The 22,268-nt window shown below is 39.3% G+C and overlaps 1 protein-coding gene across 3 annotated transcripts in view; it reads left to right on the top strand.

Annotated features, from left to right (window-relative positions):
- LOC132824861 (host cell factor 2-like) overlaps positions 1-22,268 on the top strand; it is a 74,607-nt gene that overhangs the window by 30,240 nt on the left and 22,099 nt on the right. For all 3 annotated transcript variants that reach the window (XR_009645721.1, XM_060839659.1, XM_060839658.1), the window contains exons 9-15: positions 1,158-1,345; positions 3,291-3,515; positions 5,118-5,225; positions 7,994-8,213; positions 15,462-15,598; positions 16,419-16,569; positions 18,107-18,330. Coding sequence is in view for 2 of the 3 variants with exons in the window: in XM_060839659.1 (XP_060695642.1) it covers positions 1,158-1,345; positions 3,291-3,515; positions 5,118-5,225; positions 7,994-8,213; positions 15,462-15,598; positions 16,419-16,569; positions 18,107-18,330 (1,253 nt within the window). In the remaining variant the exon portion in view is untranslated. The remainder of the gene's footprint in view (positions 1-1,157; positions 1,346-3,290; positions 3,516-5,117; positions 5,226-7,993; positions 8,214-15,461; positions 15,599-16,418; positions 16,570-18,106; positions 18,331-22,268) is intronic.

Genomic DNA, 22,268 nt, shown 5'->3' with positions numbered 1-22,268 from the left:
ATTACTCACCCAAGCTGTTATCAGTAAGCTGATTATTGCTGAGCAGGTGCTGCTTGATGATACCTTCCATCACTTTACTGATGATCAGGAATAGACTGATGGAGTGTATTTGGTTGGGTTGGATTTGACCTGATTTTGTGTGCAGGATGTACCTAAGAAATCTTCCACATTGTCAGGTATATGGCAGTGTTTGTAGCTTTACTGGAACAGCTTGGCTGGGGGTCATACAAGTTCTGGGTGTAAGTATTCAGTACAATTGCTGGAATGTTGTCAGGGCCAGTATGTAGTGCCTCCAACTGTCTCTTGCTATCATGTGCAGTAAATTGAATTGGCTGAAGACTGGCATCTGTGATGCTGGGGACCACTGAGGAAGCAGAGATGCATCATCCAGTTGGTACTTCTGGCTGAAGATTGCTGCAAATAATTTTGCCTTATCTTTTGTGTAGAGGACGTGGCTATTTATGTAGAAGCCCCCTACGGTGAGGTGTTTAACTCCCAATCATGACAGGACTACAGATCTTAGATCTGGTATCTTTTTCTCTTTTCTGTTTCTGTTTGAAGGTGTTTAAAATGGTGCACTGCATTTTGGGTTAGTATTGTTGGAACCTTTGAAACTTTACCGCTGGTTTCATTGACGCGTACACCCCTTCAGTTGAGAATCTCTGTGGATCCTTCAGGGCTGTGGGAGCTAACTGTATGTGTATTTTCTTTTGTAACTAAAATGAAGCATAAAGTTAATATAACTATTGTGAAGATGTTAGGTTTTTACGTTTTTCTTCCAATTTTTAAAATTTATTACAGTCTGTTCTTCAATGCAGCAAACTATTATTTTTTTAAATTAGAGATGTTCAATTTTCACTACTCTTTAGTTTATTAAATATTCTACAGTTATGGGGATTTTTCTTTAATTTGGGCCTGTGTTTAGTTATATTTTATATGTCGCAAGTTTGAGTGCTAACTTGGACAGTGAAGATTATTCCAAATCAAAGCAAGATCTTTCTTCGAAAGCAAGACTATTACCTTGTCTAATTTCACAATTGCAGCATTTTCAACTGAGAAATGTTATTTCATTTGAATAACTATTTTAGAGCTTCAGTTGATGATTTGTTTTTGTTTTGTGTAGTACTTTATATAGTTATTTTTTTAATCCTGTAAAGGTGCTGTAACTACAACGCAGGTCTCTGCTGCTCAGGTATCTGCGATGTCTTCAGCAGCAGCCCAGCTGGTCACAGTTTCTCAACAAGCTGTGCAGACAGTAAAAGCTGCTGTTTCTTCCTTACCTGCTGGAGTTCGTCTTGTTGTTCCAGCTCAAAGCACCACTAATGCTGTTCCCTCTGTAGTAAGTGTGAGTATTTGTTTTCCTACATCTCTTATTTATCAATTGAGTTGTTATCTCATTTTAGTCATGAGACTTGCAGGAAGGAAATGCATGTGTTGTATATAGTGGGTATGGGAAAAGAAAATTACGGGAGAATACAACTAATTTGAATGACTTTACCAGATAGTTGGTACTGACATGAAGGACCAAGTAGCCTCCATAACAGAATAACACAGCAGGGGAAGAACTGTTTGGGTCCAGCATGTCTGCATTGATCATTATACCATTCTAAACTAATCCCACTTGCCTGCACATGGCCCTTATCCATCTATGTTCATGTATCTTTCTAAATGTCTTTTAAATGTTGCTATTTTACCTGCTCTACCACCTCTTCTGGCAGTGCATTCTAAGCACCTATCTCTGTGTTTAAAAGTATTAAAATTGTCTTGGCATTCAGCATGGATTTTTTAAAGGGCGATCCTGTCAGACTCCTGCACAGATACATTAACCGGAGATCCTATCTGAATTATTGATTTTTTTGAAATGCTGACTAGATATATTGATGAGGGTAGTGTAGCTGATGAACTTCAGTAACACATTTGACAAGCCTGTACAAAAAGGTAAAAGCCCATGGGATCCAAGGTAAGTTGACAAACTGGATTCAAAATTGGCTTGCAAACAGCAGGCAGAGTGATGGTGGAGAGATGGTTTTGTGATTGAAAGCTCATGGCCAGCATTGTACCACATGGATCAGTAGTGGGATCTTGTTTATGATGCGTGCTAACAACCAGGATCTGAATGTAAAATTTATAAATTTGCAGATGACGTGAGAATTGGTGGTCTATAGTCTAATATATTGATCAGCTAGTAAATTGGGAGGAAGAAGGGCAGTTGGGATTTAATTCTGCTAAGTGTGAGGTGATGCATTTTGGGAGGTCAAATAAAGGAAGGATTTATGCAATGAATGGTAGGCCCCTAGGGAGTACTGAGTAACCAAGGGTCTTTGGTGAGCAAGTCCATAGATCATTGAAAGTGTCAGCATGGTTTGGGTGCTGAAGAAGGCATACAACATGCTTGGTTTCATTTGCCAAGGCATGGAATATAAGACCAAGGAAGTTTTGTTGCAACTTTATACAACATCGGTTAGGCCACAGCTGGAACACTGTGTGCAGTTCTCGTCACCACACAATTGGAAGGAGATGATTGCAGTGGAGAGGGTGCAGAGGAGATTCACCAGGATGTTGCCTGTGATAAAAGGTCTCAGTTATGGAGAGGGAGTGACCAGCTGGGTTTGATTTCCTTGGGGAGGAGGTGGCTGAGGAGGGACCTGATTGAGATATACAAAACTATGGGAGGCGTAGACAGTGTTTATCATGAGAATATTTTTCCAATGGCAGATGTATCTAAGACCAGGGGGCTTAAGTTTGAGATGATAAGTACGTGGTTTAGAAGCAATCTGAGGAGTAGGTTTTCCACCCAGAGGGTGGTAGATAGATAGAATGTGCTGCCTAAGGGGGTGGTGGAAGCAGGTACCTTGGTGACATATAAGAAATATCTGAATGAGCACTTCAAATGCCATAGATTAGACGATTATGACCAACTATAGGTAAATGGGATTAGTGTAGTTTGGTATTTGTTGGTTGCATCGACATGGTGAGCCAAAGGGCTGTTTCTATGCTGCTCCATGTTGTACTACTATTACTCTCCATTTATTTGAAATCCTGCTTGTAAGTTCCAGAATGTCTTTTCAAGTATATTTTTCACTATTGTCAGTCAGATAGAGTGAAGGAATTGAATCATGAAGTTAAGACAAGCATAGTCAGTTTTTCTTTTAATGTGGGTGAAAGAATCTTGTAGGACTAGTTATAATCACTTTGTAAATGATCACCATAAGCAGTTTTGTGAGAAAGGAAATCTAAAAATGCACCATTATTTTACAATACTTGTGTGAAAGTGCCTTTATATTATGCAGGTGAACACCCCAGCCACAACAATGCTGAAGACAGCAGCTGCACAAGTGGCAACATCAACTGGCTCTCTAGGCCCAGCTTCGACCCGACCTATTATCACCGTGCATAAATCGGGTGCATTGACCGTGGCTCAGCAGACTCAAGTTGTTACCACTGTCGTGGGTGGTGTCACGAAAACATTCACACTTGTCAAAAGCCCAATTCAAGTTGGCGGTGGAGGCTCCTTGGTAATTAGTACTTAAGAATTATTTGATGGCTGTGCAGTATCAGATTTATGCTAATAGTTTAATGAAGTGCAGTTGACATTGAAGGGCGGATTCTCAATTTAGCACTTGGGTAGTAAATTGACAGCAATGAGTGCAATGGAAATGTGGATCACATGGTTTCTATATATGAGCAGCTACTCCATAATGACAGTTTCACACCTGAATGGCAATTTCAAAAAAAAGCCTTGAAGACCTGAAAAAGCGTGACCTGCTTTTCATTGCGAAAAGGAAGCTCCCTGCATAGTGCAGTGGTACGTTGGTAACAGAGAGCTGGTGAAATGGGAGTTAGTGTCAGATACCCAAAACAGAATTGGAGAAAAGGATTTGTCTGTGTACTTTTGAGAAAACTAACTCCCCTTTTCTTTGAGAATCCAGAACTTGCCCACAGCCCAGACAAATGGAGGCTGGTATGTGCCTGCATCCAGCATAATATTTCTGATTCTTCGTAAGCCAGAGGCATATGAGCCTTCAGTTTTGGCTGTGCTTTTGCACCAACATTTCTTGTTCAGTTTTGCTAATTAACCAAACTGGGCTCCTAAAATGCCTTGCAACAAAGTAGTGTGCCCCCTGATATTTCCCACAATGATTTGATATCAGCTATGCCCTCAGAGCAGCACTAAGTGAAGAGGAGTGAAAATTTATGGAAGAAATGGCTTTGAGGTTTAAAATCAGAAATTGCTGGGAAAAAACTCAGCCTGTCTGGCAGCATCTGTGGAGAGAAAGCAGATATAACCCTGTTCTGAACACAAAGTTCTGAAGTTGCTGGGCCTGAAATGTGAACTCTTGGCACAAATGCTGTCTGATCTGCTGAGTTTTTCCACTTTGATTTCCAGCATCCACAGTTCTTAGTGTTTTATTTAAACCTGTGTAGGTTATTCACTTCCACTTGAGTTTGTTAGAATGACAAAAGCAGAGGCCTCAGGACTAGGCCCCTGTCATCTTGTTAACTTACGCATTATATGATGAAACTTGAGAGAGGATTTGTAATTGGGCAGTTATGCTTTCATCCATCCTGATTTTGCCTAGTATTAAGATGTGTTATTCTCACTGAGGTAAGAACCTTTCTCTAGCAACAATAATTTGTTTTGTATGTTTTAGGTTGCTAACTACTTGGCTCAAGCATAGTCAACTTTTTGAACAATTGCCTCCTTGCTTTGCTGCATTGCATAAAAATAAATATTAATTTTAACTGGTATCTAAACTAATGTGTGAACATAGTGATTTTTGTTTTAAACTTGCACGTCTAACTTTCTTTTTGTAATTTGGTCTTGGTCTAATGAACTTTGTTTCCACAAAAATCATGTCTGTATTAAAACACAAATTTGAGAATTTTCTTATCAGTTGTAGATTATTTAGCATGATATGTATATTATGGCTTTCTTGGTCCTACTTCTTGGGAATTTTTTTTCTTTGCTCTCTCATTTTAAAAAGCTCATTGTCCTTTCCTTAATTCCTTTTAAGTTTTAAAATCTAACTCTGTTAAGCATTATGGTTTATTGTCTGTCTTAAAGATTTTATGAACTTTGTGACTATGTGCGTTGAGCTGGAATTTGTTCTGTTTAGATCTCCAATCTAGGGAAAATGATGACTCTTGTTCAGACAGCTCCTGTACAAACTGGTGCTCCAATCACAGTCCAGGCCACTGCTGGGTCTTTGGCACAGTTCATCCAGGTATGTGTATTACATTTTGTCATTGTGACCTAGAAATGACTCTGGCTTAATAGTAAATAAATTAACTGTACATTTAGCAGTTGTACCAGCTCTGAAAATAGCAGAAGGAAGAATGCCAAGAGTTTGTTTATCTTTGAAACTGCTTACGGTGACTTCCAATGTAATTTGTTTCTTATATTTTATACAAAGTTTATGTATCTGCAACTTAAAAATGTTGCATACTCTGCGTAATTCTGCATACACACGTAACATCCTATTGTCACATATTTCTTATCGCACCTGACATTATTAATTAGTTTATCAGTGGTTCCCTTTTCATTTTGTTATTTCAAACATCACAGTATTGGTGTATGTTGGTGCCTCTGAAGCAAGTCTCTGGAGTCTTTCCAAGCTGCTTACCATCTTCACTATAAAAGTAGCACCATTAGCAATTTATTTTTCATAGATATATATTCTTTTAGTAGCTTTCAGTTGTTCTTTGTCTTTTCTATGATATTATTCCTCATGGACTGGACTGTTCCTCACATTTGCAAGATCAGGTGGTACGGTCTGTACACAGATCTTTCTGTGCCACACCATACTTTAGTAAATATTTTACACATTGGGGCAGTTTAATTTAATTCTATTTTCCTTTATTACCCCAAAATTAAGCATAGTTTGATCGAAGAGCACTGCAACAAGCATTTGAGGTTGAAGCAGCAATACTTGTGCTATGTGTGTAATCGAGTTCAAATATAGTTCAGGCCAAGCATTCTAAAGTGTGATTGGGACACTTGAACCATAATTAGGCTGAACTTGTACATTGCTAGTTGCGTAGACTTAAATGGGTTACTCCAAAGGATCTTGTGCTACTTTCTATCAATGTATACGACAGCAAGGTGAAGATTTGATTCCTGGGTTATTCTGATGAATTTGTGTTGAGGTACAATTGGGCATATCATAAACTTGTTTTAAATGCAGGGAAACCTCAATTATCTGAACGAGATGGGCGGGCGCTATTTCGTTCGGATAATCGATTAAATGCCTTTCCTCTGGGACTCGGGGTTTTTTTTTAAAAAGTCTGCTCCCCATTCAAGAGACTGCTGCAGCACACCGTGCACGAGTCCCTGCTCCCAACACTGCCCCCCCCCCGCCCTCCCAAACCCAGTCCAACACCGCCTGCCCCCCAAACCCATCCAACACTGCCACCCTCCCACCCGCCCATTCAACACCTCACCCCCACCCACCCCAAACCCTGTCCAAAAACCTCCCACCACCATCCAATACCCCCTGCCCCCTCTCCAGCTGCCCCGAAGTATATACCAACAAGATTTCTGCTGCTGCCTTTGTGGGGTAAGTCTTTAACATGTGCGTGCGTGCACACACACACACACACACACACACCTTTTTGCTGCAACGTTTTGACAGGTTCCTCTGTTGCTCTGTACAGGTCAATGTTAGAGAGATTATCTGGCGAAAGGGGGGTTTAGGGTACATCCCTGTGTAGAAGTCCAGGGAAAGTGTGGGGAGAGAGAGAGGATGGGCAGTCATCGTTTAATCAGTGTAAACAAAAGACATGCAGAAACGCATCTTTAATGTAATATTTCTATCGGGACCTCGAGATCTCCTTCAGATAATCAGATATTCGGATAATTGGTATTCAGACAATTGAGGTTCCGCTATTTGAAGCATATTGATAGAGCTGTCTTTCTGGCTGATGCTGCCTCCAATCACTAGGGAACTAAAAGCACTACTTACAGCACTGGGCAAAGTATTACGTGCGGTGAGGTTCAAAGACTGCAGTTTAGTTCTGATTGCAGTGTTTTCATGCTGTTTCACCAGCCTCATAACGGCAGTTTTTGAGTACATTTTTAAGTTTCCTAAGTTTTTAACTGCTTTCCTTACAAATCTTAATCCCATCTTTTTGACTTATCGTACCATAATTGTTAAATAAATCTCCAGTACTTACTAATTACTGTGAAAGTATCAAATCCAGAGAATACTTATATTCAGTTGCAATGGTTACATGAAATACAAAGTGGGAGGGAATCATGCTTTAGCTAAGCAATGAATCCCAATCTTGCACCCAGGCTTATAATTGTTTTAGCATTGTGGCATTTTCCAACATGAACAATTCTGTAACAATTGAGATTAACTTGTGAATCTGTTTTAAAGTATTTTGTTGAGGCTCACTTAGCTGGTGATCACTTTTAGGTAGGATCAATAGCAATTAGATTATTGTTCTGCCCCCTTTCACAAATAGTTAGATTCCTTCATATGTGCATGAAGAATCAGGAAATACAGCACAAATACTGATGTAAAATATATGGGAAAACATGTTTAAAACATCATGTCAAACTGGAATAGCTTGTAGAACAATGAATCCAGTAAGAATAAATTTGGTACAAGGAAGGTGTGTTGATAAAATTTACGTGCATGTCCAGGTTCAATGATATAATAATTTTATTCTGTGTCACACTGCTTCTGAGTGCTCTGTCCTGTTGCCTGCCTACCAATGCTTGTTTACTTAATAGACATGCATGGGAATATTGCATGTTTCCTTATTAGCACAGGCACAAATTAATACTACAAATTCATTGTGGATCATCTCTGTTTCTAAATTAATTTGTGTTCTTATTGTAAGAACCATATTGTTAATGTTATATTTCGTTAAATGTGCATGTCTAAGTGTTAGAAAATAATGAAATAATTTTTTTCAAGCCTGCATCTTTTATGGCTTTTATTGTTTCCATTTTGATGCATATTTCAATTTTGGTTTAAATCCAAAGGCAAAGGGTCCTTTTCCTCCAGGGACTATAGTGAGGCTTGTAACAGCAGCAGATGGTAAGCCAGCAACAATAATCACAACGTCACAAGCTGGTGGAATAGGTACGAAGCAAACGATCCTGGGTCTTAGCAGTGTCTCACCAGCCAGCAGTAAACCTGGAGCAACCACCATCATAAAAACCATCCCTGTTTCAGCACTGATGGCTCAACCCAATGTTACAGGTACACAACGGAAATTTCTAGATTTCCAATTTAAATCTCATTAACATTTGTCTATTTTTCATCATTTGAGATTTTCTTTTATTTAAAGACATTTTTTTAAAACCAGTTCTGCATGCATTCATTTTCAGATACATAAAAGGTTCAATTAGCAGTGATTCTTAAACTAGTTACTTCCTATCTACTTGTCAAGATTTCATATTAAAAGACGATATTAAAAGTCAGCATAAAAATGAAAATTATTTTTCACAATTTTAAGTGTTGCCAGAAGTTAATTGTAAGGATCCTATGGAGGAAGCATTTTGGTTTGAAGTCATGCCCCTGAAGGAGGCTGTTCAGCTCCTGGTGAGATCAATGGTATAACACAATCTCAAACATGAAACTTGCAAAACTACATCAAATGAAAGTGGAATCCTTGCTGAGTTTGGCAATATTTGTCTTTTATAAACCTTGTGTATTTTGTGAAAGGAGTTAGATGAACTAGGTAAAGGAACTAGTGAGTTTTGAGAAGATTTCTAGCCCAGGTTGAGGTTCTGAATGTTGGTTTGCTCGCTGAGCTGGAAAGTTTGGTTTCAGATGTTTCATCACCATACTAGGTAACATCATCCGTGAGCCTCTGGCTGAAGCACTGGTGATGCTTTTTATTTGTGTGTTTAGGATTCCTTGGGTTGGTGATGTCATTTCTTGTTCTTTTTCTCTGGAGGTAGTAATTAGAATTCAAGTCAAAGTGTTTGTAGATAGAGTTCCTCCATCAACAAACGCATTGACTCAGATCCCATTTACCACCCCATGAGAAAAAGAACAGGAAATGACATCACAGGAAATGATGTCACCACAGAAAATGACATCATCAACCCAAGGAAACCTAAACACACACACAACGTGGGCCATACCACTAGTGCTTCATCGCAGGCTCGCTGACGATGTTATCTTGTATGGTGACGAAACGTCTGAAACCGAAACTCCCAGCTCAGCGAGTAAAGGAACTGCATACTTCTGTTTTTACTGTTCACCCATCAAAAGGGACATTATTTTGTTGTATCTGTCCCATACCAGCACATGTTTTTGGATATTTTAAATATAATTTGCACCCATTGGGTTGGAGTTGAACAATAACAAAGCTTTTATGCTACTTGGTATATTTGTATGATGATAGGTATGTAATTTATATTATTTTTACAGTTCACATTTCCAAGTAATGGCATACTACATGTCAGCGTCCTTATGAAACGATGCCCTGGAACAAAGGTTGCTTGTAAAGTGATACTCGCTCACTGACAATCTATTGTGAATGTACCAATGCCAAATCAAGAGGCAGCTCACCACTAGTGTCTCAGGAGTGACAAGGAATAGTCAGTAAATGCTGGCCCAGCCAGCGAAGCCCAATTTCCCATTAATGAACTTTTAACAAGTGACTGAAAGCCTCTGGAGTGGTATTGGAAAGGCCAGAAGACCGCCAGATATAGGAGCAGAATTATGCCACTCAGTCCATCAAGTCTGTTTTGCCATTCAATACGTTTCTCATCCCCATTCTTCTGCCTTCCTTCTGTATCCCTTGATCATCTTACTAATCAAAGACCGATCTATCTCTGTCTTAAATTTGCTCAGTGACTTAGAGCCTCCACAGCCCTCTGAGGCCTGAGGTCCACAGAATCAGCATCTCCGGCTAAAAAAATTCCTCCTCATCTCCATTCTAAAGGGTTGTCCCTTCACCCTGAGACTGTGCCCTGAGATCCTAGTTTCTATTACTAGTGGAAACAACTTTTCCATGTTCACTCTATCCAGGCCTCACCATATCCTGTAAGTTTCAATCAGATTCCCCCCTCAACTTTCTAAAATCCATCAGTTACAGACCCAGACTCAACTGCTCCTCAGATGACAAACCTTCATCCCTGGGATCATTCTTGTAAACCTTCCCTAGACTCTTCCAGCACCAGCATAACTTTTCTCAGCTGAGGGGCCCAAAGCTGCGCTCAATATTACAAATATGGTCTGACTAGAGCCTTATACAGCTTCAGTATACATCCCTGCTATTGTTTTCTAGCCCTCTTGAAATTAAAACTAACATTGCATTTGCCGCCTTAAGCGCCAACTGAATCTACATGTTAATCTTGAGAGCATCCTGAACTAGAACTCCCAGATGGCTTTCAGATTTCTGAAGCCCTTTCCTCATTTAGAAAATAGTGTACGCCATATTCTTCCTACTAAAATATGTAACCTCTCACTTTGCACATTGTCTTTCATCCATCACTTCTTTGCCCATTCTCCAAGCCTGTTCAAGTTCTTCTGCAGCCTACCTGCTTCCTCTGCACCACATGTCCCTTAACCTATCTTTTGTGTCTTGTGCAAAATTAGCAATGATGTCTTCAGTTCATTCATCCAGATTTGTAATGTATGACAAGAATAGTTGTGGTCCGAATACTGACCCCCTGCGGAAGGTCACCAGTTGCCATTGTTATGAAGATGTGGGTGGCTGTACCTTTTAAGAGAGTTGCAGGACTTGGAGGCACAAAGAGTACTGGAAAATTTACAATGTAACCTTTGATCCAGCAGCTGGCAGTACCTGGGTTGCTACGAGACAAAAGAAAGACAAATTTAAATTCGGCCAATCAGTTTAAATTATACTCCAAGGTACTAATGTTCAATCAAGTTTGAATCTAATATTTTGATAATATTAAGACCAATGGAACAATCCGATGCTTTGGGGTATAAGACCGGGGAAAATTGAACAGTTGGAGAAGAACTGCCAAGCCACTGGCATGTATAGACTGCCAGAGAAATAGCTCTCTCAAAGGTACCTTCATCAATGAACAATCTGTGAAACATAATTCCTAAGAAGAAGAAAAGAAGACAGAGGACGATATAAAGAGAAGAATCGAAAGTTGTCTGGTTTTGAAATTTGAATTTTTTGATAAATCTGAATCGGGAGTTTTGTTGGACTCTTTTATTGTAGATGGGGAAGGTAAGATTAATGCCTCCATAATCTCTTCAGCCATCGCCTTCAGAATGCTCGAGGAGTGGTAATGAGAGTAGGTTAGAGAAAGCAGTTGTAAATAATGGATGTAGGTTTGCTGGCTGAACTCAGACGTTTCGTTACCATAATAGGTAACATTTTCGGTGAGCCTCTGGACAAAGTACTACTGTTATTTCCTGTTTTCTATTTCTATGTTTGGGTTTCCTTTGGTTGGTGACGTCATTTCCTGTGGTGATGTCATTTCCTGTTCTTTTTCTCAGGGGGTGGTAAATGGGGTCCAAGTCAATGTGTTTGTCGATAGAGTTCCAGTTGGAATGCCATGCTTCTAGGAATTCTCATGCATGTCTGTGTTTAGCTTGTCCTAGGATGGATGTGTTGTCCCAGTCGAAGTGGCGTCCTTCCTTATCTGAATGTCAGGGTATTAGTGAGAGATCAGTGCATCGTCCAGAGGCTCACTGAAGATGTTACCTAGTATGGTGACAAAACATCTTAAAATGAACCTTCCAGCTCAGCGAGCGAACCTCAACCTGAGCTACAAATCTTCTCAAAACTTGCTAGTTGTAAATAATTGTTAATTAATTATTCTCTGTTAGGCTTCAAAAAATAAAGATTTTTTTATTTTAAATAGTGACTTTTGGGAATAGTTCTTGGCCTTTCAAACTTTCACAGAGTAAATCATTTCTGTGTTGCTGGTTAAAATTGGCACGGTAGGGGTTTACCCTGTCTCATAACGCCATCCTGAAAAAGACCCTTTTACCTCTACGTTTTGCCTTTTGCCAGTCAGCCAATTCGCAATCCATGCCAGTACCTTGCCCCTAACACCATGGGCTCTTACCTTATTTAACAGCCTCCTGTGTGGCACCTGATCAAAGGCCTTCTGGTAATCCAAATACATCACATCTACTGGCTGTACTTTGTCTAACTTGCTTGCTATCTACTTAAAGAATCCTAACAGTTTGTCAGGCATGACCTCCCCTTGACAAATCTGTGCTGACTCAGCCCTATTTTATCATGCACTTGCAAATACTTTGCAATATCATGCCTAATAATGAACTCCAAAATCTTACTAATGACCAAGGTTACACTAATCAGCCTGTAGTTTCCTGTCTTCTACCTTCCTCTCTCAACTAGGGCTGTTACATTAGTCACCTTCCACTCCTCTGACACTTTCCCTGACTCCAGTGATTTCTGAAAGATCACCATTAATACCTCCATAATCTCTTCAGCCATCTCCTTCAGAACACTCGAGGAGTGGTAATGAGAGTAGTTAATAGCTATTTGCATCAGTTTTCATGTTGGAAGACACCAGCAACATACCAGAACCTCGAGACAGTTGGCGGTAGAGGTAAGTGTAATGATCATCGCGAAGGAGGAGGTGCTAAGAAAGCTGAAACGTCTGAAAATGGATGAATCGCCTGGACCAGATGGACGACACCCCAGAGTTTTGAAGGAGATGACTGATGAGATTCTGGAGGCGTTAGTGGTGATCTTTCAGAAATCACTGGATTCAGGGAGGGTCCCAGAGGAGTTGAGGGTGGCTAATGTAAGACCCCTAATTAAGAAAGGAGGGAGGCAGCAGTCAGGAAACTACAGGTAGTCCTCAAGTTCTCCTACAGGCTGGTTAGCCTGACCTTGGTCATAGGTAAAAAGTGAGGTCTGCAGATGCTGGAGATCAGAGCTGAAAATGTGTTGCTGGTTAAAGCACAGCAGGTCAGGCAGCATCCAAGGAACAGGAAATTTGACGTTTCGGGCATAAGCCCTTTATCAGGAATCTTGGTCATAGGTAATCATTATTAGGGATAAGATTGCAAAGTACTTGTAAAGGACGAGAGAGAAGGCTGAGGGCGGATTCAAAGATGCTCCCAGGATGCTGCCTGAATTGGAAGGCTTGTCGTATGAAGGGAGGTTGAGTGAGCTAGGGCTTTTCACACTGGCAAGAAGGAAGAAAGAGAGGTGGCTTGATAGAGGTATACAAGGTAAAGACCGTTATAGGTAGAGTGGATAGCCAGAGATTTCCCCCAGGGCAGAAATGGTTATCACAAGGGGTCATAATTTGACTGGAGGAAGGTATTGGGGAGATGTCAGAGGAAGGATCTTTGCGCAGAGTAATAGGTGTGTGGAATGTGCTACCAGTGGTGATAGTAGAGTCAGAGACATTAGGGGCATTTATGTGACAGCTGGAAAAGCACATGGATGGCAGTAATTTGAGGGGTGTGTCTGTGAGGTTGATCTTAGATTAAGATAAATGCTTGGCACAACATTGTGCACCGAAGGGCCTGTGCTGTATTGCTCCCTGTATGCAAAGTCATGAGGTCTGCAAAGAGTAGATACAGAAATACTGATTGAGGGAGCTCGGATTTAATGATCTGCAAAGGCAACAAAATTTGAATTGCTATAAATGAGTTGGGAAATAGGTTGAACCCTTTATTTTGCTGTGAATTTTAAGATATTTCAGAACTTTTTCCAATATCTAAGTGTTTTTGTTTGTTTTTGTCCTTTATGTAATAAACTTCTGTTGTTAAAGAAAGTGCAGCCTCCTGAGAGGTGCACAAACTGTAGAGCAATGGTTATTGGAGACTTGAATCACCCTAATATTGGATTGAGCGGTGTTTTTATTAAGGGCAGAAAAGGTTAGGTTTTCTGAAATGGGCTAACATGAATTTTCTTGATAAGTCCCTTTCCTGCCCAATCATGAGGGTATTGCTGGACCCAATACATTTATGCTTGATGGTAATGTTTTTTCTATAAGACACAGAAGTGTTCAGACACTCAAAGGCCTGAATCAAAAATTAATGTATTTGAGGTATTATATCTTGCCAAGTCATTCATTGCCCTAATCCAGTTTGAATATTTAAAGGGGGTTATAAATGGAGCCCCGCCAGATGAATGGAGTTGTGTGGATGAACCATGATAACACAACAGGTCTGAGTAGCTAAATGGTATACTACTATTTCAGTTTTCCTCCTAATGAGTGAGCTGCTGTTACCTGGCAAGATAATTTACTTTACCAGCTTTTTGCTTCTGTTGCTCCCATCCACCAAAATTATTCTGCAGAGCATATCATTCCAGCTGCTATATGAGACAACAGAGACTCGAAGCATTTTGGGTGCAAAGTTGAGTATACTTTGGTTAGGTATAAGTCAAAGATCATCTCAAAGAAAATGAATATCAAACTCCAGAGATTTAACTTGTGCCAATATCAGGTGACTGTCTTAACATTCTCATTGTAAATTTTTGGTTGTAGATCTATTTGTTTAAATATAAGGAACTCGCTTGAATTGGTCACATGCATGTGGAGTACTATGTAAATGAACAGCAGATGTTTTCAATCGATGTTTTTAAAGAGCCAAAAATAGTTTTTAAAAAAAAGCTGCCTTGTATTTTTTCATTCATAAGATGTGCTTGTTGCTGCCCGGGCCAGCATTTGTTTCCCATTCCTAGTTTCTTTTGAGGAGATGGTGGTGAGCTACCTCCTTGAACTGCTGCAACTTATTTGGTGTGGATACACCCACAATGCTGTTAAGGGAAGGAGTTCAAGAATTTTGATACAATACTGAAGGAGCGGAGGTTGTATTTCCAAGTCAGGATGTTGGGAAAGGAGGCACAATTACCTCTAAGGCTGTGTAGGCTGACCACATGCTGGTACACATAAACTGCTGTCATACACAGACCTCAGCCTGTTCGGCAAAAAAATAATGTTAGAGAGCATGTTGCTTGGAGGAGAACTTGCAGGCAATGTTCCTTTTAAGCTGCATGGTTGTGTGCATGCAGTTCTGATGTTCTCTGCACTGCCATTTGCATTCTGTGCAGCAGACAGAAGGTTAGAGGAAATACTACTTGTAGATAGTAGTGTTCCCATCTATCTGCTACTCTTGATTTTCTAAATGGTAATGTTTTTGTCTAAAACTGGCCTAAATTGTGTGCAAATTTCCTCCAAACCAAACTAAATGGTCTTAAAAATTGCAAAACAAGATTTGACAATAGCACAGTTACACCTGATATCTCGGGCAGTATTCATGTTAATTTGTTATTGACATGTTTTTCTTTCAGCTATAACTTGGATCTTTTATTCTTGTTAGATTAGAGCCAGACACGTAATGATGTAATGTATGGTTGGGACCAAAATCTTCCTAGCTACCTTTTTCTCTTCTCTTTGACCAGCCAAAGTTCTAAAGGGAAGAATACTGTGAATTCAAATTTTAAACGTTGCATGTAAAAAGTGAATGTTTAAACGCTATTTACAAATACTAAACAATAATCTATATATTTTTCCCCAGGTGTATCTGCATCCCCTGGTATAAAATCTCCAATAACAATCATTACAACAAAAGTAGTCACATCAGGAGCTGGAGCTCCGGCAAAGATCATTACAGCTGTGCCAAAATTTACTACAGGACAGCCTGGGGTCACACAGGTAGCTATTGCTTGTTTCAACCCTGAAGCAATGTTAACATAATTTTAGTAAAATAATGAATAATCTGTCCCCTCCTTCCTCTTCCTCCTCCATTACCATTTTGTAGCCCTATCTCTTTCAAGTCCCGCAATCTGAAAGCATCCTTGGGTTAATTCCATTGCATGCTTCTATTTTGCATATACTTGATGGGAATGATTGAAATTTGTTCTAACAAATGAACATATAAAAAGTGAACTGAATGGATAGGCAGCAGGTAGATTCATGATGGACACTGAATTCAACCATATCGTTTAGCTGTGCAACGAAGACTGATGCCATGTGCTTATTATTTGAAACCTTGGATTCTAGAGTGGTGACATTTAGCTTTAGGTTTGATTTATATTTCTGCATCATGTGTGCTAGGAAGTGGAGAGGACAGTTTTTTGTTCCGTTTTTAAATTTGGGTTTGTTTATGCATATATTTTTATTGAGGTTTCACCATCTTAACACAGACTTGAGTTAATAATTCAAAGTATTAAAAGGTAGAGAAACTTGGGCTGTGATCAGTGACCTCGAGAGACAGAAGTACACTAAGTTAGAGTTACTGTGTGACTATAGATACTAGATACTATTACATGCTCCTCATGGTTTTATAAATCTCTATAAGATCACCCCTCAGCCTCCAACATTCCAGGGAAAAATATCCCAGCCTATTCAACCTTTCCCTATAATTCAAACCTTCCAGTCCTGGCAACATCCTTGTAAGTCTTTTCTGCCTCAAACTTAACAACATTCTTCCTGTTGAAAGGTGACCAGAATTGTAATTTTGTCACTTTTCTAGGTGGTTCTGAAGACTCCTGGAACACCTGGTACCATCCTGCGAACAGTTGGTGGGACTCCTGTCACAGTTAGTGGAGTCAGATTAGTTACTCCAGTCACCGTATCTTCAAGCAAGCCAACAGTCTCAACTTTGCTAGTAAAAGGAACGACAGGTATTACTTATAATTTGTAGTTACTCTTGTATGGTTGAGATTACTTATAGTTTATTGTCAACTATACTTATTTTAGAAAACTCTTAAGCCTAAAAATAATAATGGGATCTGATTGAAAACTTAATTCTGTCATAGCCTCCTAAACCGAGCGATATAATATTGATCTGAGTTTTAAGGAAAAGATGGAATACATACCTTGTTAGATCATAATCCTGATTTTGGTTGCAATTCCTATTTTAATCAACTTATTACAACAATCGGGTTGCACTGACGTGTGAAGACGAGGATGTACTACTGTAAATGAACATGCCCTTTACGCATTTGTCTGAAACTACACATGCCAATCAGCCCTCCTCTTATCCCAGTCAGCAGTTACCACTTGAATTATGAATTCTACATGTTTTGTCTCCAGCCATCCAAGTTTCATGAGTCATAAATGCTGGCACTTTCAGTCCAAGCTTTAATTTGTGCTAGTGATCATGTGTGATATGACAAAGATACCGAGAGCTGTATAAGGTTTGAAGTGCACATGAGAGCTGGAACTCAAATTGTGGTGAAACGGACTTTTACGATAGTATTACTTAGTTGTTTCACCAGTTTCATTAAAATTCTAAGCTTTTTCCAACTTAATAGATTTTTGTCTTGATCAGTAAACAGTTTATCAAGTATTGTTGTGACCCAACATTGAATCTTGAATTGTTGTTAGATAATACCTCTTTTGCAAAATGTTTTTATAGATGCTTTCAAAGCATATGAAAGATTCAATAAGTGGAACTCAACCTAATACTAAAACCCCTTTTAGAGTTATTCAAAAGTGTTTGAAATTTGTTTTCAAAGAAATGTCTTGAAACAATAAGGTAGCTTATGTATTACCCAACCTTCCAACATGCCTTTTGGTTTTCTGGAATACTTCCAGTTTCATACTCTCAGCAGCACTGAGCTTAAACCATGGCTGGAGTTGGAAAAGGTAGGTGGAAAATTTGTAAAATCCTTCACTGGGCCCTTCCATATGCTCTTGATCACCTGATTGTCCAGAGCTCAATGGGGCTGGACTCCGATGCAAACCAAATGCAGACCTCTCGGTGACAGGACAGGGAAAACTACTTGCTGTGCCATTAAGTGAACAGTACTCAGCTGACCTAATTTTTGTATATCTCTCCCAAACCCACCAACACGCGTGCGCACACGGACACATTCACACACACAAAAAGAAACTGCATGGCTTTGCAACAATTGACGTCTGGTAAAGGGCAGTGTTCTGCCAGCAATGGTAATCTATTTTAGTGCAAATTATTGTTGTTTTTCTGCGTTGTATGAATAATTAATGTTGGTGAACCTATACTCTGCCTGCACAATGCGAAGGAGGGAAATTTTTTAGTTTCTATTTACATCATTTTGGATTTGGTTTCTGGGCTATTGCAACTGAAGTTCTGAATCATGTCATTTGGATCAAAATAAGTCCTATATAGCTTCAAGGTTTCTTAACCAGCTTTTATTGGTTCTTGAAAGCTTATTGTTGTCAACTATTACTATGTAGGTGTTACTACATTAGGGACTGTGACGGCTGCAGCAACTACAATTCATGCTGGAGTAACTGGTCTCGCATCATCAAACTTCACTACCCCTGTCACGGCTCTGGCTAGAATAACAACGCTGGCAACTCAAGCAATTAGCACAACTGTTGATCCTTTGGCTGTAGCACCAACAACATTGCAAGTTACACCAGGAATCGTCTCAACTTCTTCTGTAGTTAGCACCGAGGTGAGTGTTTTTCTGTCTTTGTCTTCTACTAATTAAATGACATGTAGCGTACTCTCAATCCTATTCTTGTATTTGCATTGGAATATCACCACCCTGCTTTGCATCTCTTTAATCTTCTCCAGCTCATATATAATGCTTGCATATCCCTGCCATAATTTCCATTCTTGTCACTCTGGTCTTTGGAGCAAAGCCTTTATCATCTTTTATTCCTCCTTTGATAGCCGTACATCAGCATTTGGTGCTATGGCATTTCCACTCTTTGGCATTTCCTTTCCACACTATTCTCCACCCTGGTCCACCATTAAGATCTTGTCTAAAACTCAGGTTTTTGATTGCCCTGGCTGTCGTCATTTTGGCTCAGCATTTTTTATCTATGTTCCTGTGAAGCACCTTGGACCGCAACATGTCAGAGTAGAAGTAGGCCATCCAGTCTTTAGGCCAGTCAAAGAAGTCATGGCTGATCTGTTGGTCCACATCCCTACTTTCTTATTCCTCAATTCCATTATTGATTAAAAATCAATCTGATTCAGTGTTGGATATACTAACGATCCAATCTCTATGTATCCCACTGCAGTAAAGCATTTCATAGATCCACTATCTGCTGAGACTTTGCTAGAATCTAAGGATGCTTGGAAAACTACAACCAGTGCATTCACTATTCCTCTACTACTTTCTTTAATTTGCTATGAAGGAGCTCATCAGATCCAGGGAACTTATTGGCCTTTAGCCCCATTGCTTTCCATTTACTTTTATCTGATAGTTATTGTATTTATCTCTTCTCCTCATTTTGCCCCTTGATTATTATTGAATACGCCACTGATGTAACATATTTATTCAATTTGGCTGCCATTTCTTGGCTCCCCATTATTATTTCCACAATACAGCCTCATTCTCTAAGTGGCCAAGCTTTGGCCTCTGTCCATTTTGATATTGCTTGCTAGTTTGCCCACATAGTGCTTTCTCTTTTGATTTGGTGCTAATGTTAACTTCCTGGATTAATCACAGTTGGTTTATCCCTTTGCTGGAATTGTTCTTCCTCTCTTTAGTAAATCTTTGTTGTGAGCCAAGGAATATTTTCTTAAAAGTCTATCATTGTTCCTCAACTGTCTTTTCTGTGAAACCCCTTTCCTAGTCCACACCAGCTGACTCTGCCCTCAGTCTTTTGTAAATATTCTTATTTAAGTTCAGTTCAGCTGTTTCTGACCCAAGTTTCTATTATCAAACTGAATGCTAAATTCTACCATTTTTGATCACTGTTTCTTGATGAATATAAATAGTGATTTGTATATATTTTTAATATAATTTATTTTAAGTCTGTGTTCGTACCCATATGGACTTCGTGTCTGAGTAATTAACAATTAGCTTATAAATATTTCTGTAGCTTTGGTGGTTTCTTTTCAAGATGGTTTGTAAGAGATACTTTAGTTGCATTAATGGGTTTCTGTTTGCCTTGTTTTAAATTTAAACAATTTGTGTCGCTGTCTTATCACCCACAATCTTATGATGCATTGGAAAGATGGCATAGTTTGAACACCATATTTACAACTTATTGCCAAGAATGTCCTTGGCATTCTGATTTGGAGAAGGGAATTCCTTTGATATTATTTGCCATTAGGGATGCTCCTCATCGGCTCACAGCATTTTGTTCTTTGCAGCTAATATATGAATGAGGTAAGAGGACCACTTAAACAATTAAATAGAAATTGGTGAACTGAAGCCGGCAACCTATGTCTCGAATTTCAAAGAGCAATGCATGTGACTTAACTAAAGTATATTTCAAGGCGCACCACAAACAATTAAAGCTAGATTAGAGTGGTGCTGGAAAAGCACAGCAAATCAAACAGCATCCAAGGAGCAGGAAAATCAACGTTTCGGACAAAAGCCCTTCATCAGGAATAGATAATTAAAGCTAGACAAACAAACAAAGCTCAAGGTTTTCCTGGAGGTAAGACTTTGTGTTGTTGCCAATCTGTGCAGAATCATTAAAAGCAAAATTCACTGGATAAAATGGGAACTCAAAAATGAAAATCATGTCGAGAGTTTTCTGAAGAGGAGAAAGAACCAATCAGTGTGTCATTTTAACATGTTGAAAAGATCTATGATAGTCAGGGAAAGCTGCTGTTGTGATAGTAAAGAAAGTAGGAAATGAAATCAAATCACGGTGGCTCAGTGGTTAGCACTGCTGCTTCAATTCCCGCCTCGGGCAACTGTCTGTGTGGAGTTTGCACATTCTCCCCATGTCTGCGTGGATTTCCTCCGGGTGCTCCAGTTTCCTCCCACAGTCCAAAGATGTGCGGGTCAGGTGAATTGGCCATGCTAAATTGCCTGTATGTTAGGTGCATTAGTCAGGGATAAATGTAGGGGAATGGGTCTGGGTGGGATGTTCTTCGAAGGGTCGGTGTGGACTTGTTGGGCCGAAGGGCCTGTTTCCACATTGTAGGGAATCTATTCTGTCTATTGTAAGTCGAGAATGAATCTGAAATAGTAGATTCAAATGTTAATCCTCCAACAATCAGATTTGGAAACGTGAAGGTGCTTGAAAACTTAGGTGGCATGGTTTCTTATCTTTTAGAAGTCTATCAAAGTGACACGTGAAGGCTATTACCAAGTTATAGACAAGTTTGTGGGAATAAGCCAGGAAAATGATTTTAGCAGTTTGTGATGTTCATGTAGAGAATGTGTATTCCCAATAAAGCAATGTCCATACATAGATAATACTTAGATCAGCTCAGGTAGGGGAAGAGATTAAGTTTATGGTGGCCATTGTAAGTATTGAACTGAGTTAAAGTAGTTGGTGCTTACTGAGCATGATGGTGCTAAAACTAGATTCTGCATCAATTATTGTAAAGTCAACTTGGTAATGAAATTGATTTGCCAAGGGGACATTAGAAAGTTCCTTTTACAAAAAATTAATGAAATACTGACATTTGTAACACTGTATGAACTTTTACTATTGCAAAAACATGTAATTTGGACTGAAAAATATGCCAGCGCTGTTTCAGCAGTTTTAGCAAAACTAGGGAAGACTATTTAAACCATTTGACTGAACTGTTTGACTCAGCTACAAAGAGCCAATTTGTTAATAAATTTTGCTGAGTGAATTTGCCAAGACATAGGTCACTTATTTTAGGCCATACTGTGGAATAGGGTAGAGTAACATCTGGAGAAGCAAACGTACAGGCAATTTTGGTCTTTGCCTATGCCTAGGAAAAGATGTGAAATTTTATGCTACGTTGGCATGAATGGATTCTATCGTGTGTTTGTCCCAAACCTGAGCATATCCATTCCACCTGTGAGAAGAAGGCATCAGATTTTATTGGATGCATAAGTTTCCAAATGTCTTTCAACATTGGCATCAAGCACTGAAGAACTTGATTCAAGCTTATTGCCCAGAATGCCCTAATGATTGGAATAAATCTGGGGTCTGATTGTCTAGTAATACAATCAGTTGGGATCACAACACCTAGAGGATCCTTTATTCTGAGGTTTTTTTTTTAAGCCTACCTCATTATACATTACCAGATCCAAAGTAGCCTGATCTCTGCTTGGTTCTACAACATATTGTTTTAGGAAACTATCTCAAATGTGCAGTGAATTCTACCTCATGGGTACCTCTACCAATTTGATTTGTCCAATCTACATGAAGATTAAAGTCACCCATAATTAATGTGCTATCTATTGATTTGTTCTCTTTTCCATAGTATATGTTGGCCTATTAGAATTCTTCTACTCATATCTTCAACTGCATTGTATTTCTTACTTCATCTATATGGATTCTACTTTTTCTGATCCAAAATCATTTTGTTGTTGCTGCACTTATTCCATCTTGGGATGTTTTATTCTCTTTTGGAGGTGCCATATAAATGCCACTTCGTGCAGCAATTACCATTGGCTCCCTGTCCCTCCTCTTTAATTTACTCATTAGCTTCTGTAATCTT

This window comes from Hemiscyllium ocellatum, chromosome 19, assembly GCF_020745735.1.
Source record: "Hemiscyllium ocellatum isolate sHemOce1 chromosome 19, sHemOce1.pat.X.cur, whole genome shotgun sequence".
Classification (NCBI taxonomy): domain Eukaryota; kingdom Metazoa; phylum Chordata; class Chondrichthyes; order Orectolobiformes; family Hemiscylliidae; genus Hemiscyllium; species Hemiscyllium ocellatum.
The sequence above is the reverse complement of the archived record's forward strand: the minus strand, read 5'-3'. Positions and strand labels throughout refer to the sequence as shown.